At 39.3% G+C, this 19162-nt stretch overlaps 1 protein-coding gene across 3 annotated transcripts in view; it reads left to right on the top strand.

Moving 5' to 3' along the window:
* Positions 1-19162, top strand: part of LOC124985153 (pancreatic triacylglycerol lipase) — a 97103-nt gene that overhangs the window by 66994 nt on the left and 10947 nt on the right. For 2 of the 3 annotated variants that reach the window (XM_047553599.1, XM_047553600.1), the window contains one exon: positions 18388-18433. In XM_047553599.1, the coding sequence (XP_047409555.1) occupies positions 18388-18433 (46 nt within the window). Of the gene's footprint in view, positions 1-18161; positions 18261-18387; positions 18434-19162 lie in introns of those variants that run through there. The other variant, XM_047553601.1, reaches the window with a different exon arrangement.

Genomic DNA, 19162 nt, shown 5'->3' on the forward strand with positions numbered 1-19162 from the left:
CACAATCCCCATCAAGAGCATGTCCCCAGTGACCCAAGGTCTTCCAATAGGCCCCATCTCTCAAGGGTTCTACCAACTGTCAATAATGCCACTCTGGGGGCCTTTGGCAGACATTCAAGTTCCAAACTATAAGAGAACCAACGTGGGATTTCTTGTGGGTATTTTTCAGTAGCTGTATCCAGGCTGCCACGGAGCCCACTGGCTCTGATCTCTGGAGCTTGCTCTAAGGCAATACTGCAGTTCTCATCATTGATAAAGACCTTACTGTCCTTGGCACTGACTTTCCCTTAACAGAAAAGTACTGTAGTGATGGCTGTTTTTAAGCTTCATTCAAAAGATAATTTAACCTCGTTTACCAGTGCTTTCTGTTTTTTTAAATATATATATATATATATATAAACTTAATTAAGCAATTAATTTGGTATTTAAACTGAATTGCAAGCATTATTAGTTTCAATTTTAGTAAATGGACATAATTCATCCAAAACATTAAATTGGTTGTGTTATAGGAAACCTCATGGAGTAAATGAAAAGCTAAACTTAACTATCAGAAAGAGAAATGATTGAATTTTATGGGATTAAGTTATTACTTTTATTATTATTTTCTTAAATTCTTTTGAATAGGAAGTTCTGTAATGACCCATAATTAAATTAACTTCCTCTTTGTAGTAGGGGGACAAGATAATGACTCATGACAACTACCTTCAGAGTCAGATATACTCTTTATTTTCTTATACAGATATGAAATAAATGCGTGAGCAGTAAATATTTGGAGTGCTCTCCTATATAATCTTGAGTGGACCCTCATTCCTACAATATTTAATTGCTGGCTCATTCCAACACAAGGGGGCACTTTATCTTCTGAGATTTGAATCATTGTTGCCCCCTGGGCTCCCATTCTCCTGGGGAGACAGGAAGGAGAGCAGGGGGGCCATCAGGTAAATCCCAGTCCAACCTGCAGCCCAGGTGTGACAGACAGTACATAGAAGACGGCACTTCCAATAGTTACACATTAACCTAGGACAGTGGTTTCCAAATACCTTCAGTCCTAGACCACACGATTAGAAATTCAGGGTGGAAAGGTTGGTGGTATGCACGATTGTTTTTTTTATTGATACTAATATTGGAATTGGCAGAGCATATGGTTCACACATAAATATTACCCAAGACTCAGAAGTGCTTTGGAGACCTAGTTCCATGATGTAATATAAGTAGAATTAAATTCGTAGAGCTCAAAATGTATAATTACACCAATAAAATATGAAAAAACCCAAATGCATAGTTAATTACAGTCAGCTTCAAATCTCAGTCACTCATTGATGCTGAGCTGCCAGGTGGACTCCAGGTAGTGTCAAATACTCAAGAGTAGCAGGGAAGGAGGTCAGGCTTTCTAGTGCATATTCACTGGATAATCAATTAAGCCTCTGGTAGGCTCTAGAACCTATGGACCATCTGTAGGCTACAAGAAACTACCTGTCACCTGCTACCTTGGCTAAATGCATTCACATTGTAGATTCAAGTCACATGGATGCTACTCTTATAATCCCCAAATGGATTAGGGGCATTTTAAAAACCAGAAGCCATCTCCTCATTATTTCTTCTCTGTGCTAATGTGAGTCTCTCTAATCTACTGTGGCTTCCCTGAACGTTGCCATTTCTTCAGGAATATAGGTTGTTCTCAGAAGTTCTAGAAGAACTATTTGGTATTTGGAATTTCCAATAGGTTTATTCACTAGAGAGAAGTTCTCCATCATGGTTGAGCTGCTTTTATGGAGTCATCCATCTCTTAACCTCAAGGAGCTGCTGGTCCTCACAATCAAGCATCCTTCTCTATTTGCAACAGCTGCCATTTGCTGGGTGCTTACTATGTGCCAGAGACTATGCTATGCCTTTATACACATTATATCATACATTCCCCACATAATGCAATTAAGTTATTATTATTATTATTGTTCCCATTTTACAGAGAGAAAAGGTGTAGGAAAATTGGGGCAATTTGTCCATACAAATTATTATGTCTGTAACATAAATGGAAATATAGGAGATTTTACTTTGGAAAATGGTGGGGAATCTTGTCCCATACATAGACCCAATCCTAAAGCTAGAGTTTGTGGGAACATTCATATTACAAAGGCAATGCCCCGATGTATTTGCATCTATGCCATTAGCATGAAGCATATGTCAAGCAGGGAGATCCAGCTACCAATCCCAAGTGAGGGCAGCAAAGACCATAATGACTGTAGCCACTAGGAGTAGAAGCCCACTTGGACTTGACTTGGACCCACTACCTCTTCTATGGGTTTGGAGCCCCCAGAATTTGCTATACAAAGAGTTGGTCGAAGCAACACTGTACTCACAGAAGAAGAGACCAGCATGATAGGCACTGTGCTGTGTGCCCGAGTCTCCCATGGCTGGAAGGTCCCTCCCCATATTCACTGGGGGTGATGGTTTGCACTTAACAGAACTCTTCTTGTTCGGCTGGCAAAGACTCCTGTTCCCTTGGTAGGTGAGAGGAGGATGATACACTGGTGGGGCAGTCAGAGGCCGTTTGTTGCACATGTTTAAGCAATTCATGGAAGTTCACTGCATACTCAGAATGGGGAAAGTTTTCTTCTAGTAAAAAGTGTCTGGGACTAAGTGCAGCTCAGCACCCAGCTACCTGATAGAGGAATGCTCCACATCCAGTACACTGATGGGCAGACCCAAAGAAGGTGGGTTGGTCTCACAAAGGCTACTTCCCCAGTGGTATAAATATTGTTTTAGGATTGGATCCTCCCATCTTAGACAATCCTAAGAATGCCATTGCAGTCATATCTGTAGTGGATGCAAGTTGTATAGATGCTGTACACATAATCCCCAGATGGGTGGCTCCTCCTTTACCCAAGTTTGCAAGGGTTATCAGCTATTATTCTTTGGATAGAATTTGATCAACTTCATCTTCTCCTTCTTATCTACAAACAAATGTATTTTTTTTTTTTTTTCAAAACGGCGCTGGGGATTGAACCCAGGGCCTTGTGCACACGAGGCAAGCACTCTACCAACTGAGCTTTATCCCCAACCCTTCTCCTTCTTAAAGTATATCAGGTTTTGGAATGAGTGAAATTGATGGCATCCAAATCATCATCTCTCAAATTTCAATGTGCACATTGAGTACCCTGGAGATTCTGTCAAAATGCAGGTGCTGATTCAGCAGCAGATCCAAGTGGTTTTTGCATTCTTAACTAGATAGCTCCCAAGTGGTGCTGAGACTGCTGGTTTATGGACCATGCTTGAGTAGCAGTAATCTAGATTTTTTTTTCCAAGTAGAGGAAGTGAAACTTCATATATAAAAAGAATTTTTTCCCTCTGTAGACAGAGACTGAGTCTGAAACTGTAAATCCATTTTGTATATAGAAAGATTTCTCCAGGAAAACATTATTTTTTGCCAAACTCACTAAATATTTGATATTATCCAGTTCTTATTTTCTTTAATGTAAAAGGAACTGAAACATTGTTTCAAAGACTGCCAGAGTTCTGTGAGGATTCTACTAGGGCAAGAGAAAATAAGAAAACTGTTAGAGAAAGAATGCTTATTATAAATATTTCATTGAACTAATCTGGGTTATCCATTAATTAAATTAGACTCATATAAATGAATCGTCTTTTTTTTCTAAATTTGTTTCATACTTTTATCTATGATCTGTTTGAAACAGTTCTTGGGAACTACAAAATGGGTCATAAGACCCAAATTATCCTTCATGGTTGTAATGTCTCTCAATATGATTCTGATCCAATTGACAATAATCTACTGCATTGCTGTATACTGAACAGATTGCTCACTAGACAAAAACAACTGTTATTAATGTGTAATCAAGTCTGATTTCACTTAAATATTTTTTCTGGTAGTACCTTACCACAGATAGCTCTGCAGGATCGCCTGGCCTTTCCCATAATGTTTAACCAAGTAAAATATTTGTCATGTCCTAGCAATGTCCAGGGAGTAATATCACCCATTAAGAGGGGAAAAAAGGGAATACAATATTATTTCCAGTAATTTTTATGACTCATACAATTTTCTGCACATTATGCATTTAAGAAGTACTTTACCTAACTACTTATCCAAGAAAGGATATTTTAAAGAAAATTTAATTTAACTTTAAACTAAATTTAATTTAACCTCAATTATCTAAATGACTGCCTCATCTGAAATATTTACTTTTCTTCCACTTATTGGATCTTCTCTAGAGAAAGTTGTTTTCACTGTGTAAGAGGGAAAATGTCATTGGTTTCATCATCTGGCTTTGTGTTAATTGTGATTTTTGTTATGCATTATGTGAATTGTCAGTTATTTATTATAATCAATATTTTAAAATATGTATTTATTTAACTGAGACTTGATGATGTATATCATTTTACAATTGCAATATCACATTAAATGAGTGATATTAATCGGAGGTGAGTTCCATTAGCTTAGAAGAGGTGGAGAGAATGAGTTTAACTACAGGAAGTAAATTAGGTTATGTGAATAAATTATGCAAGGCCTATAGTAACACAAATATAGTAGAAAAAGTTAAACAGAGTAACAACAAAAGTAATATTTATTAAGGTCTTACTATGTGTCAGGCCTTATACTACCTGCTTTGCCTATCTCATTTGCTCTTTACAAGAACCCAGTGAAGTAGGTTCTATAATATTCTCATTTTACATGAACAAACTGAGATACAAAAAGCACAAGCAACAAGTCGAACATCACATTAGCACATGATGGAGTTGGGATTTGCACCCGGAAACCAGTTTCTGAGCCCACATACTTTACCCCAGAACTGTAGAAAGTTTTGCATTATTTAGACCTGGGATCTGCAAACTGTAACCCACATGTGTGCCACCTTAAGCCTGCAAGCTAAGAATGGTGTTTGCATTTTTTTTAATTGAAAGAAAAATTACATTTTTGTGACACATGAAAATTATCCGAAGTTAAAATTTCAGTGCCCATAAATCAAGTTTTATCAGCATGCAGCCATACACCCCTATGGCTGCTTTCATGTTCTATCAGCCAGGTTGAGTGGTAACAACCAAGACCATACAACCCACAAAGCCTAAGAGATTTACTACCTGGCCCATTATAGGAACAATTTACCAATGCCTGCTGTAGACCTCAGGAGTGAAGGGAATGAAAAACAGTATGAATTTGAGAAAGTACAACAGAGAGTCTATCCAAAATGGCCTCGGTATGAGCCGTGCAAGGTTATCCAGCAATGTGGCCTCTCCTTATAATGAGAAAAACCACATGCAATCAGAGAAATGGGTGTCTAGCCATAAGAAAAGCCACACACAGTTAAGTAAATAACAATCAGAGAAATGGTGTCTAGCCAGCTCTTCCTGGGGGAAACTGCAGGAAGGAGTTTGGGAGGAAGTTCTGAGCAGCAGGGAAGGATAAGGGCCCAGCTTCTGGACAGAGGAATACCTACTTCCCCCCACAGATTTGGTAAAATTCAGAACTCGTAAATCAGAAAGGACAGAGTCTCTCCTATGTGCTGTCATCACTGCCTGCAAGGGATTGTGGACTAGAGAGCAGCAGATGTCTTCCAGGTTAGGGTCGGCTGGGACTGAGGGACTGTAGATAGTCTTGGGTGGCATCATGGCGGGAAGGCAGGAAAGTCCCTCTGTGCCACAGATGAGGCATAAACTCATGTGCCCTTGTTATAGAGTGGCAAGGTATGCTGAAAGCTATTTGCTATGTGTTTTCCCTGGAAAATGACCTTTCAAAGGATTGTTTTTTAAACTATTATTAAGATTGCTTACCTTTCAAGTAGAGGTTACTGGAAGTGACTCCAGTTCCCGAAAGGTGAAATCACAAAGATGTATTTATTTTCATGAGAATGGGAACTTCCCACACTGGCATAGCTGCCCAGGTGGGCGGTCATGCAGACACTTTGGCTGGGGAAGACTTGAAGTGGGTCAGGTTGGTGCCAAACCGCAGGAGACACTGGTCATTTTGCTCACAGGTTCTAGTGCGCTTCCTCAAATGATGAAGTTCTGTGTAAAGTGAAAGGTATCTTCTGTGGAATCATGTTTATACTTAAAGATGTGCCCTTCAAAGAGGGTATGATCAGTTTGGGTAGCACAGTCATTGGATGTGGGCCCTAACTACTAGATGATAAGAAAGTGAATGTCTTTGTGTTAAAAGTGGTTTGCTTTTTGGAACAGATTTTGAAATACCTGAGAATCTTCCGATGTCTGTGCAGGCTGGGGTGAGTGTCCAACAGGGAAAAGGCAGCTCAGCCATTAGTTTGTGAAGTCCTTGGGTGGCAGCTCTACAGCACCCTGGGCATCCTGAGAGAGAAACTAAGATTTCAATCAATTCCCCAACCCAGAACTTTGGTATCCATGTGCATGCATCAGAATCACCAGGCGAGCTTCCTAGACACACAGTTCCTGTAGGACACCCCAAAGAATCTAATGCACTAGATCTGGGCTACATCCTAGAATCCAAACTTCTGTAAGGTTCCCAGGATGAGGAGCCACTGATTTACATGTCTCTTATTTTCACAAATATCTTAAGGTAGGATTGGAAAATGCAGAACAGATTCGCTGCCTTTCCTTCCTCCCAGCACATAGCCCACGTTGCTCACTTATCTCAATTCTCTCCCCTGTGACCAAAGATATAACTCTGAGTCTTCCTCTTCCCAGAGACCCAGATAGTCACTAACAAATGAATGTAGTGGACATACCAATTAAAACCTTTTTACTGGACTGGGGCTGTAGCTCAGTGGTAAAGTGTTTGCCTAGTAAGTGTAAAACCCTAGATTCAATCCCCAGTACTACAAAAAAAAAAAAAAAAAAAAATAGCTTTGTTTAAAAATATCTGTTTGCCATCTTTGGGTTTAGTAACTATTTTTACTAATATGTCTAATGGAGTTTATGTTGATCAGGTAAAAGTGTAAGTGGTATGCATTTCTCTTGCTATTTGCATGGAAGTCTTATAACAGATGCTGATCATGTTCACTAATACATGAATCTAACTGTTCTTGGAGTGATGTGGGGAATTGATAAATTCATTAATTCAGTATGTACTTAGAGATGGGCCAAATCCTAGTCTAGGTATTAGAAAACTAAACTTGGAAATATGACCATCAAGGAGTTTTTTTTTATCTCTAATTTGATTTTCTTAAAGTGTAGTCCATCAGATGATAAATCAGTCTGTTAGTGCTGCATAACAGATCATCCCAAAATTTAGTGACTCGGAGCAATAACACTTATGATTGTTCTGTGGGTCAGATGGACTGTTCTGCTAATCTGGGCCAAGTTGCTGACCTTGTTTGTTCCCATTCATGTTTCTCTGGGAAGCTGGCATGTTGGCAGAAGGCTGGCTGCCTTAGGGTGATCTTGGCTGGTTTGGCTCTCCTAAAGCAACCTCTCATCTATCAGCAGGCTGGTCTGACCTGTGGACCTTGAACTCCAAGGGATCCAAATAAACAAATGTATTCCAGAAAGGCCTACTAAGGCCTGGGTTTAGAACCAGCAAGGTATAATTTTCACCTCATTCTATTAGACACAGCAAATCACAGGGTAAGGCCAAATTCAAGGATGGACTCTACCACTTGATGGGAGTCGTATTACAAAGGGCATATATAGAGAGGTGGTTTGTCAGTTCTAGTACAAAATGTGAGTAAAATTCTGCTCACTACATTTGACACATCTAAGATGCAAAATTTATGAGGATTTTCCCCTTCCATTTTTAACAATGGTGGCCATAAGTGGTGCAGGTGGTACCTGATGTTTTGTCTCTGCCTCATATCCTTACCAAGAAATAGTTCTGTGGGCTAAAGTATTTTCACATTATTTGTGTGTGGTTGTTCATTCATGTGTATTAAATTTGCATTTTATATTAATTCTATTCCATTAGATTACATTCTCATTTTGGGGAGGTAGACAAATAAATAAATGAAAGGATCAATGGCTAACAAGTTTCATTAATGTGAAAAAGCAGCAGTGCAAATAACTGTGGTAGCACAAACACCATAATGCAGAATAAGTCCATGAACCCAAACAGTGGACAGGACTCCTGTGAGAATCCCACATATGAATATGACTTGGAAAAGTGGAAAATAAGATGATCAGCTAAACTCAGAGTATGGTAGATTCACGTTCATATGTCCTGTACGGTGTCCTACACACAGCCCTCAGTCTGCAGTGGTTTGTGGATTTGTCCAAGATGGAGTTGATGATATTGGTATTTTCAAAATATTTCCAAATAGTGTATCATTCTACTCAGAATAAAGTGTTTTTCCAGTAGAAGCAACAAATAATGCTTTACAAGATAAAATCAATTAACTTTATGACTAAAGGTGGAAATAAACCCAAGACTGCATAGACATTATTCAAAGTTACATTTATTTCAGTGAAAACTATGGCAAATCATATACTATCACAGAGGAGCCTATCTCGTTGATCACAATGATGATATACGAATTAGTTTGGGAAGGAAAACAAAGAATGAACTATCAGACAAATTCCCTTATCAGATGACATTGTTGAATGTCATACAGTATTGTTGGCATACGGTATTAAATTATTATCTGGAGTGTGCCAGGGAGCTTCTTCACATTACAGTTGAAAGGCCCCACTCATGTGTGCGAGCAGGAATTGCTTCCTCGCACAAGTGGCACAGGAAGAATGCTTTGCACACTTTTTGTCTAGTTGATAACTGAATTTTCAATTAATGAATAGCAAACCAAAATACAGACCCAAAATCATGCACTGAGATCAGTAGGGACAGAAAACAGAAGGGTGTGGTTCTCAAACTATAAAAGGTGGCAAAGAATTCTAGACTCAGAGAGTAGCTGGTGTTCAACTAAATGCTTCAGGTCTGGAGTGTTGAAGGGCAAAATGAAAATCGTAACTAGAAGGGAAATCGTTCTCAATCCGCCTCCTCCTAGACAAAGCGTGATTTTCACTCCTGTTCCCCATTCTTACGCTCAGCTCTCATGCTCACCTTTTGATGGTGCCACGTCCCTGTAACATCTTCTTCTCCATCTCCATTGACTTCACTTTCTCTTGGTCCTCCTGTTCCTTCTTCCCTTCCTCATTATGCTGGGCTTTTTTTTTAAAGCATTTTTATTAGTTGTTTATTTATTTGTATGTGGTGCTGAGAATTGAACCCAGTGCCCCACACACGCTAGGCAAGCGCTGTACCACTGAGCCACAATCCCAGCCCCTATGCTGAGAAAAACATGGTAGTGCCTCAAGTCTTAGTACTTGAATAGCTCTCTAAGTGATCTCAGCTAGACTAATGGCTTTAGGAAAACTGATAAATACCAAATTTATATTTCTAACCTGAACTCCTCCCCTGGATCCATGCATAATAGCCTGCTCACTGCCACTACTTAGACTCTACTAAGACATTCATTCAAACTGACCTCGGGACCTCTGCCCCAAGACTACTCCATTGGTGTGCAGACTTCCCCAGGCTAGTTAATGCAACTCCACATTTCCATTTGCTCAAGTTAAAATTTGGAGGCGTCCTGAATGGAGTTTTCTCCATCCCCATACTCTCATCCAAATCCTATCAGTCTTTTCTTCAAAATGTATCTAGAATCTAGAGAAACCACAGCATTTTGGCTGCTAACATGAGCAAATTCTGAGTCTTAATCATCCCAAGGACATTTGACAGTAACTAGGAAGTGTGCACACTGGGAACATGCAGAAAATAGCCACCTAACGAATTGGAAGAATGCATGAGTGAATGAGTGAATTACTAGGATCAAAATATAAAGAGTAAGATGATTGTCAGAATTTTCCAATTGTCACACACCTTGAATAAGATTCAAGTCAACAAATAGTTCCTGAGTTTTTATTATGAGCCAGGCATATAATTTTTTCAACATTACTGAAGTATAATTTACTTTTTCAGGCAACAAAGAGCAGAGTAGCCAATAGCCTGCGAAGCAACATGTCCAAGTTTTATTGTGACTACTATAATACACTCCTTATTCTTGACTCCATCTGTGAGAAAGATACATTGTAGTGGTGGGAAACACAAAAATACCTTCAGAAATGTCTGAAGAGCAAGTTCAAAGCTCAATTGACAAAACAAAGATTGCATTTCTTTCTTTTTTATTTTATTTGTTCTTTTTAGATATAAATGACAGTAGAAGATATTTGGGTATATTATACATATATGGAGTGCAACTTATTCTATTTAGGATCCCATTCTTGTGGTTGTACATGAGGTGGAATTTCACTGGTCATGTATTCATATATGAATATAGGAAAGTTCTGTCTGATTCATTCTACTATCTTTCCCATTCCTATCCCCCGCTTCCCTTCATTCCCCTTTGTTTAATCCAATGAACTTCCACCCTTCCTTCCCTCCCCCTTATTGTGTGTTAGCATCTGCATATCAGAGAGAATATTCAGTCTTTGGTTTTTTGAAATTGGCTTATTTTCCTTATCATGATAGTCTTCAGCTCCATCCATTTACCAGTATAAGTCATAAAGTCATTCCTTTTTATGGCTGATTAATATTCCATGTGTATATATACCACATTTTCCTTATCCATTTACCTGTTGAAGAGCACCCAGGTTGGTTCCATAGTTTAGCTGTTGTGAATTGAGCTGCTATAAACATTGATGTGCTTATCTCTCTATAGTATACTGATTTTAAGTCCTTTGGGTATATACCAAGGAGTGGGATAACTGGGTCAAAAGGTGGTTCCATTCCAAGTTTTCTAAGGAATCTCCATACTGCTTTCCAGAGTGGTTGCACTAATTTGCAGTCCCACCAGCAATGTATGAGTGCACTAAAGGTTGTATTTCAACAAGGAAATATACCTCCTGCTTCATTTTCTGCTCCTCCCTGCAGGGCTGATGATCCTACTTTCCTCCAGTCTCCCAGGTCTTCCTCATGTTGTTATGATGTCAAGCACTATATACAGGAAGTCCTCCCTTAAGGCCAATGATAGAACCTCCTTCTCTGGAATGATACCAACATGACCTGCTTCTAGAATGAGGCTCCCCATGGGAAGCTTCCTGCCAATGATGCCTGAGCCCCCAATGCTGAGATCTCCCACCTGTCTCATGATGGTGTCCACTTAGCCAGAAATGATTGGTAGGTAAGGATAGACAGGAGGCATCTTTATTTCCATTTTATACTAAGGTTCTACTTCACTAGATCACAGTGCTGTACCCTGGGTGTTATCTAATAGCATGACAAGGGAGAATTATTCCCCTTTCCCATCAAAGAGAAAATTGTTTTGGAAGGGAGAAGAGGGAAGGACCATGTACAGTGTTCATTTGTATTGTGAAATGTGAAAATGCAATTGTCAACTCTTCTAGGTAATCAAAAAAGTACCCAATTTAAGAACATAGTTCAGTAAGTTTTATGAATGTATATGTCTGTATAAACAAACAAGTCACTGAAGATTAACTTTGCCTGTTTTAGAATTTATGTAAGTTTAATAATTTAGTATGTTGTTCTTTTTTCCTTGGGTTTCTTTCATTTGGCTTAAGATCTTTGTGATTTATCCATGTTGCTGCACACATTGGCACTTCATTCTTTATTAACTGAGAAGCATTCCATTGTATGAATACAGCATGATTTTTTTCATCCATTCGGTTGATGGACATTCCCTTGTGGGGCTGTGAATAAAGCTGCCACGAACACTTGTGTTAAGTCTTTTTGTGGATATGTACTTATATCTCTTGGACAAATACCAAGGTGTGAAATTGCTGGTTCATGCATAAGTGATGTTTATTAGAAACTCAAAAACTCTTTTCCAAAGTGTTTGTAAATTTGATAATTTCACCAGCAGTTTATGAAAATTCTCTGTGTTCCACATATATGGTATACTCAGGTTTTTGTAATTTCTGAGTTATAATTGAATTTCATTGTGATTTTATTGTGTATTTCTCTGATACCTACAGATGTTGAGTGTCATTTTGCATGCTTATTAGATACTCATACATCTTATTTGTGAAGTGATTGACAAAATTTCTTGTGTATTTTTATTAAGTAGTTTGTGTTATTATCAAGTTGTAATAAGCCTTCTCATTTTTTGGAATCAAGTCCTTTGTTAAAATATATTGCAAATACATTTTCCCAGTCTTTTTTTCCTTTTCATTTTCTTAAAAATACATTCTTAAAAATATATTTTGAAAGGTAGAGTTTTTAACTTTCATGAAGTCCAATTAATCTATTTTTATAGACTACTTTTTATGAAATCTTTGTCTACCTTAAGATAGAAATGAGTTTCTCCTACTTTTATAATGTTTAATTTTAGTTTTTACCTTTAGATCTATGACTTTCAAAACTTTAAACCATTCCATTGTCTTCTGACTTGCTTGTTTCCATTGAGAAGTCTTCAGTCATTCTTATTCTTGTTTTCCCTAAATATGATATATCTTTTCCTCCTCCTTTTTCTGCCTTTAAGATTTATTTTTCTTTATCATTGGGTTTTAGCAATCTTACTGTGCTGTAGGGTTTTGTGTGGTTTTCATTGGATTTATACTGCTTGGGATTGTTGAGCTTCCAGGACGTGCAGATTCATTCTTAAAAACCAATACTGGACATTTTCAGCCATTATTCCTTTAAATATTTTATTTAATACTTGCCCCAGGGTTCATAGTCTCTTATTATTCTATAGGTCTCCAAGACTCCATTCAATTTTTGGACTTTTTTTCTTTCATTACTTCTGTTGGGATAGTTTCTTCATGTTTCTGATCTTTTCTTCCCTTTTCATTTACTTTCTTAATAAATCCATTCTTAATAGCTTTTACTGATTCCCTCCTTATGTCTACTGAATGCTCTGCTCATTTAATAAAATTTATTCTGTTGGACTTAATGTCTCCCAGTCATGTATAAGCTCCAGAAATCATTCAGATTATAAATGCCCTCTGTAATTTTTCTTTCCCTGATATGTGTTATTTTACCAGCCTCACGGAATATCAGTAACTGCCCAAATATTCAATATTCAATATTCCCATACCAGTTTACTATCTCCTCAGCTCAGTGAGTCTACCTTGCTCTGTTTGGATTCTCTAACCGTACAAGGCTCTAAGGACTGCCTCTAGGCATGTAGCTAAAGTGATTGAATATCTCACCTAAATTATTTTCATTTATTAAAGTTTGTTTATACAACACTGCTTCATATGTTTTGTCCATACTTTTAATTATTTATGGTAAAATGGAAAGTCTGATAACAGTTGTTCCATTGTAGCAAAAAATGGAAATCCTCAGCTTTTTGTGTTTGAAATAAACTCTGCTACTTGGCTTACAAGGTAAATTGTGAAATGCATGATACAACACCTCTGGTTTAGATTGCCTATCTATAAGAATTCTAAAATCATTTCTATCTGTTGGCTTCAAGATATCATAGGTAAGTGTATAGTTAGGGTTCTCCAAAGAAACAGAACCAAGGGGCAGGGATGTAGTTCAGTGGTACAGTGCTTGCCTAACATGCATGGGGCCCTGGGTTTGATTCTCAGCACAGCAAAAACTGAAGAGGCAGGGAAACCAGTATCTATCTGCTCAGTCCAAGAAATCAGAAACCTTGAAAGGAGTGTGAAGTCAGTGTTGTAGATACAGTCTGAGGCTGAAGGTCTAAAAAGTCCCTGGAAAGTTACTGATGCAAGTCCATCTTCAAAGGCTAAATATCTGGCATCTATGTCCATGTATGACAGCAACAGAAAAACATACCCCCTCAAGAAGGTTCAAGCAAGTATGAGCTAGCATTCCCTTTTGCTTTTTCCTTCCACCCAAACCCTCAGTCTATTGGATGTTGCTGTCCACATTCAGGGATGGTCTTCCCTACTCAGTTTGTTGACTCACAAGCCAAATTTTCTCTGGAAATATACTTAAAGACACACCCAGCAGTATGCTTTGCCAATTTCCTAGGCAGTTCCAAATGAAGTCACATTGACAACCAAAATTACTCATTAGTAGGAATAAAAAAAAGCATTTGTTAAGACATTCTCTTTCTTTTCTCCTTTGTTCTTTCCTTTCACATTTTCCTTTTACATTACATCCCTGATTGCCACACTGGGATCTCTGGTTCTGTTCTCTACCTACTTTCTCTCTGCATCATCAATTTCACCTGGAAACTCCTCTTATTCTGTTAGGTACCCTATAGATGGCTTCCATTCAAAACTCCTTGAGAATTCATATTTCTAAAGGAATTTAGAGTGGTTAGAAAATGGGTCAAGTTGGTATATAACTGGATCAATCAGGTTAGAAACCTAATAGAAGACAACCAGAATTACAAAGTATTGTTTTTGATGTCAAGAAGAGTAAATGTTACCTGAATTGTGTTATCAGATACAGGAGCCACAAGCCACATGTGACCATTGGTCATTTGAATATGGCTAGAGTTACAGGTGAAAAACATAATATTTTGGATATATTAGTTATATAAATTATTAAAATTAATTTTGCTTGTTCCTTGTTACATTTTTAATTTGGCTTGCATTATATTGCCTTCGCTCAGTATGGAGCAAGAAAGCAAAGGCCAGGAGGAGGAGGACTGGGTTTCATGAAGTACAGTAGCATGACCACTAGAACCATAGACATTCTAGAACCACTGGTCTCACAGTGTGTAAAGGACAGACATGAAAGCTCCAGAATGAACTCTGTTTCTTACCAACTGTGTCTCTGGACATGTTGCTTGAACTCTGAGATTTGCTGTCTTCATGAGAAAAATAGCTAAAACTTTCATGGGTTTGGAGACAGATTAGGTGCAAAAAATGAAAAAGCATGAAAACCAAATACTTAATGCATGCTATAAATGACATATATGTTTGCACAAATTAAACAATGCATATCAGTGGAGGGCCGACTATAGTTTTACTCCCCAGGTCTGGGTGAGCTAAATTCCCTCACATTCAGCAACATGGTTGTTCTGGAAGCCGTGAAGCAATAACAACCTCTGTCATTAAAGAATTTTTCTGCTCAGGGTAGTTTGGGATCTTTAGGCAAACATGCCCTCCTTCCCATGGAGAGCCCTGGCAGTAGCTGAGCTAGATAAGGGGAGGATAGGACAGGCTCTCTGAAGGCTAAGTAAATGAGACCCAGTTTGTCTAATGTGTGGTTATCTGGCCACGCAGGTGTTCGTGGGCCTTTCTTTCCCTCATCTGGAGTTTGGTATCACAATGTTGCCAGAATCAGAATATTTCTTAAGTGAATATTTACCCCCTCTGCAAATAGAGCTAATTTGATTAGGAAATCCCCAGACTGCCATTATTATTTTTAAGTGTTTAAGGTCTCTGTGTCAAAGTTGAGTGTGTATTATACAATGCTCTGGTGAATCTAGGGCACATGCCATTAATTTTCAGTGGGACCCCTAGGCATTCAGTGTTATGGACTACCTGAGGAAGGGGCTTCCAAGGCTCCATTACCCTTCACAAGGCTGACCTTCAAGCCCAAGGTCCCAAGACCCGAAGAGCAAATGCCAGAGACTGGTGGAAAGTAGGGTTTGGGTAGAAGCTCCAGTCCCTACTGATATCTGAGAACCTCCTACATATGCAGAACATCAAATTCAGCCACTTCAACTTCATATTAATTCCGTCTGGGAAACTAGACAACATGGGGTGAATTTTCATAAATCCTAGGGTACCAGATGACCTCTATGCCTATGAAATAGTGGTCCCCATCTAAAAAAAATGTACATGAAATTAAAACTCCACCACAATAGGGTGACGCATTGAATATTTTGCTTTTGTTATTGTTTATTTTTTGATTCTGTATTTGTTTTTTTATTTTTGTAATTTGAAAAGTGTCAAGCAAGGGGATTTAAAAAACCAAGTGTTAGGGGAAAACCTTTGAAAGAATTGGTATTGCGCATAAGTACCATCCAAATATCATGGTGAGATATATAGTCCAGGAATGGTTGTTTGGTACAAGAACTGCTTGAAGAAGTCAAAGAAACTGTATATAGTAAATAATTTATATCCATTATGATAATACTAAATGCTACACCCCTATAATTCAGTGGTTAAAATAATAGGAATGTATTTCTTGCCCATGTAAAATACAAAAGTGATGCCTGTGACTGTTGAGTGGCTTCCCCCAGCAAGGGACCCAGGCCCCTTCCATCCTCGGGTTCTGCAGCTTCAACACACGGCGTTCAGGGTTGCTGTGCTTGTCTGCATCAAGACATTGAAGCATGAGCCACGGAAGACCATGTGTGAATTTTAGGAGTAGAACTGGACATGGTGGGCATCCATGAGCTCCCATGACACCACCACAAGGGGCCCATGTGGCCCCATCTCCCTGCAAGGTCGGTTGGGGAGTAGAGTCTAGTTCTGCTCCCAGTAGGCAGCCACCCCAGTCTCTGCCTCAGAGTACCTGCACAGACCACCCCAGACAGCAGTATGCAGTGATGTCTGAGTAAAACAGTGTGGTTGATGACATTTCATGACTCACGTAAAGAGTTCAGCAGGACTGGGTTGAGGGGAAGTCACTCATATGCAGCTGACATGATAGACTGCTGCTTGTTTCCCATTCCCTTCCCAGCTTTTGTGGATGTGGAAAATGGAATCTTCCTGAAACACTGTAGAATATGAACCAATTTCAGTTTACAGAATGACTTCCCATAGCCTCTAGTCTAAAGGTTCTCCTAAATATAGGTTAAATTTTATTCCATCTAAAATGCCAACTTAGAAATACTTTGTGAATTATTTGATTATTTCCACAACATATAAATTACTTCATGATATACCCAGAATGAACATTGACTCCTACAGGATATGACTATAGAATCATGATAGCATTATCATGAGTACACATGATAGAGACGTAGGACTTCAGGTCTTAGAAGTTTCTGGAGTGTTTTTGTTTCTATTGTTTTTGTTTCCTCCTAATTTAATAAGAGACTTGAAAGTCCTTTACTGTGAGATTGTGTAGGAAGACTTAATTGTGGCAATTATGCAAAATATGTTACTTTTCATATTTGTTCCTATTGTGTTTTAGATCTGGAATGTTCCTCAAAGGCTCCTGTGTTAAAGGCTTGGTTCCCAATACAGCAATGCTCAGAGATGGAGTTTGGGGAAGTGACTGGATCATGAGGTCTCTGACCTTAACAATGATTTAACCCATTTTCAGATTCATAGCTGAATGGAATCCTGGGAAGTGGTGGAACTGTGGGAGGTGGGACTTAGCTGAAGGTAGTGGTCCTTGGGAGTGTGCCCTTGGAGACATGGCACCATCCTCCTCTCTTCTCTCTCTCTCCCTTCCCCACTGCCATGAGGTGAGCGCTTGTGCTGTACCACACCCTGCCATCATGACGTACTGTCTCACCACAAGCACAGAGAAAAGAAGCTGGCCAAATGGAGACTGAAACCTATGGAATCATAAGCCAAGTCATTCCTCCTTTAAGTTGTTTTCCTGAGGTATTGTGTGACAGCAATGTAAAGCTGACTAACACAATTCCTTTTCTGTTTGCTCATTCATTCAACAAGGGAGTGTTGGTGGCCTGCCATGATACAAGCCCTGGGCCTGGATGCTCAGTCATGACAACAGGGCCCAGAGAATTCCAGCCCTCCTCAGTTTATGACCCACCAGTGACCGTGATGGGTCTCAACCGAGGGAAGAACTGAGGAAGGCCTTCTCGGCACGACCAGGGAACCAACCAAAGGAGGGCCGGAGAGGCCTCCCTGAGGAGAGATCAAGGCTGACATAGGAATAATTTCTCAGGAATTTGAGAGGCTCCTGTCCATGGATTCCTTTCTTACGCCTTCTGTTTTTATTTTAATATTTCCCTTGCCAAATATTCTTGAACTTTTTTCATATACAAAAATTTTGACTCCTCTTTTTTTTTTTTGAAATATTTACCTATAAATTGTTTCAGGAAACTGAATTATTATTTGGTCATTTTTGACCGACAAACGTGGCAATTTCATACATCTTAATATAAATCTCTGACTCCTTAGGCAGAACAGTTCTGGTAACTTAAAATAATGGTGTCTCATTCCAGTCCTTTAAAATGCCATTTAAGCAATCTACCATGAATTAAAAAGTTCCAGTTTCAACCAGAACCTTCACCACAGTGCCATGATGGTGATTCTGAGCACTGTATAACCACATCGAAAGAGATTTCCCATGAGCACTGTGGAAAACTACCTCGCCTATCAATACGGGCTTATCTGTGATTAAAATTAGAAATATGTCCTTGGAACCTTCTCTCTTTTCATGCCACTTTTCCATGGCACGGCTCAAAAAGATAAGGTTGCCTATAAAAGGACCTGTCCGTGTTGTCCAGCTGTCCGTGGAACCTGCCGGATCTGCCACGGTGAGTGGGGAACATGCTTTCAGGCTAATTTATCAGATTTCGCAGATCCCACCATGTTCTCCAGAGATGGAAGTGATCTTTCCAACCTCACTCTGCCAGACTCAGCTTCGTTTTTGTCTTTATGCAGATGCTGCTGCTGTGGTCGCTGGCCCTGCTGCTGGGAGCAGTAGCAGGTAAGAAAAGACACTGGGCTGAACTTGGAGAGTCTCGCTGCTTGGTCTTCTCCAGAGGCCTTGAGAGCTAAATTCAAGGCATGAAGGGGACCAGGAATAAAATGAGCAAGGTGCAGGATTAAGAGCTCAAGATCTTGAAGTGGGTTTGCCAGATCAAATCTACAATGTCCATCTAATGCTGCATTTGAGAAAAGCGAGAAATAATCCAAAGAGTGAATCACTGACATATTTATATAAAAATTTTCCTGTTTAACCAAAGTTCAAGTTTGACTTGTAATTTTCATCTGTGAGTCTAGCAGCCCTAGCTTGGGTTCAACAGAAGGGTTTGAACACTGGTTCAGTTTCCTACAACTCAATGACCCTGAGCAAAATCCTGAGCCCCTCTGTGCTTCAGGGTCTTTGTCTGTGAAGTGGGGAAATGATGTTACCCTCTCCTTGGCTGACCGAGACACTTAGGTGAGATGAGTGGACCATCGTGCCCAGCAGCTGGCCCATGGGAAGATGTCGAGGGACGCAGCCCCCGAGACAGCTGCTACTCTTACTCCTGCTCTTCATGTGCACTTCTCCTCCGGAGCCCTTCATGGAGTTGTCCCTCTATGCAGTAGCATGCCAACCAATTGGGTGAAATCATGCATGTTGATTGTTTCTGAGTACCTTCTTCATCACAGGAACCCACAGTTGTCCTCAAATCTAGGTCAGAAATTGACATGCTCAGTTAAGGTGGAGATA

This window comes from Sciurus carolinensis, chromosome 5, assembly GCF_902686445.1.
Source record: "Sciurus carolinensis chromosome 5, mSciCar1.2, whole genome shotgun sequence".
In the NCBI taxonomy this organism is placed as follows: Eukaryota; Metazoa; Chordata; class Mammalia; order Rodentia; family Sciuridae; genus Sciurus; species Sciurus carolinensis.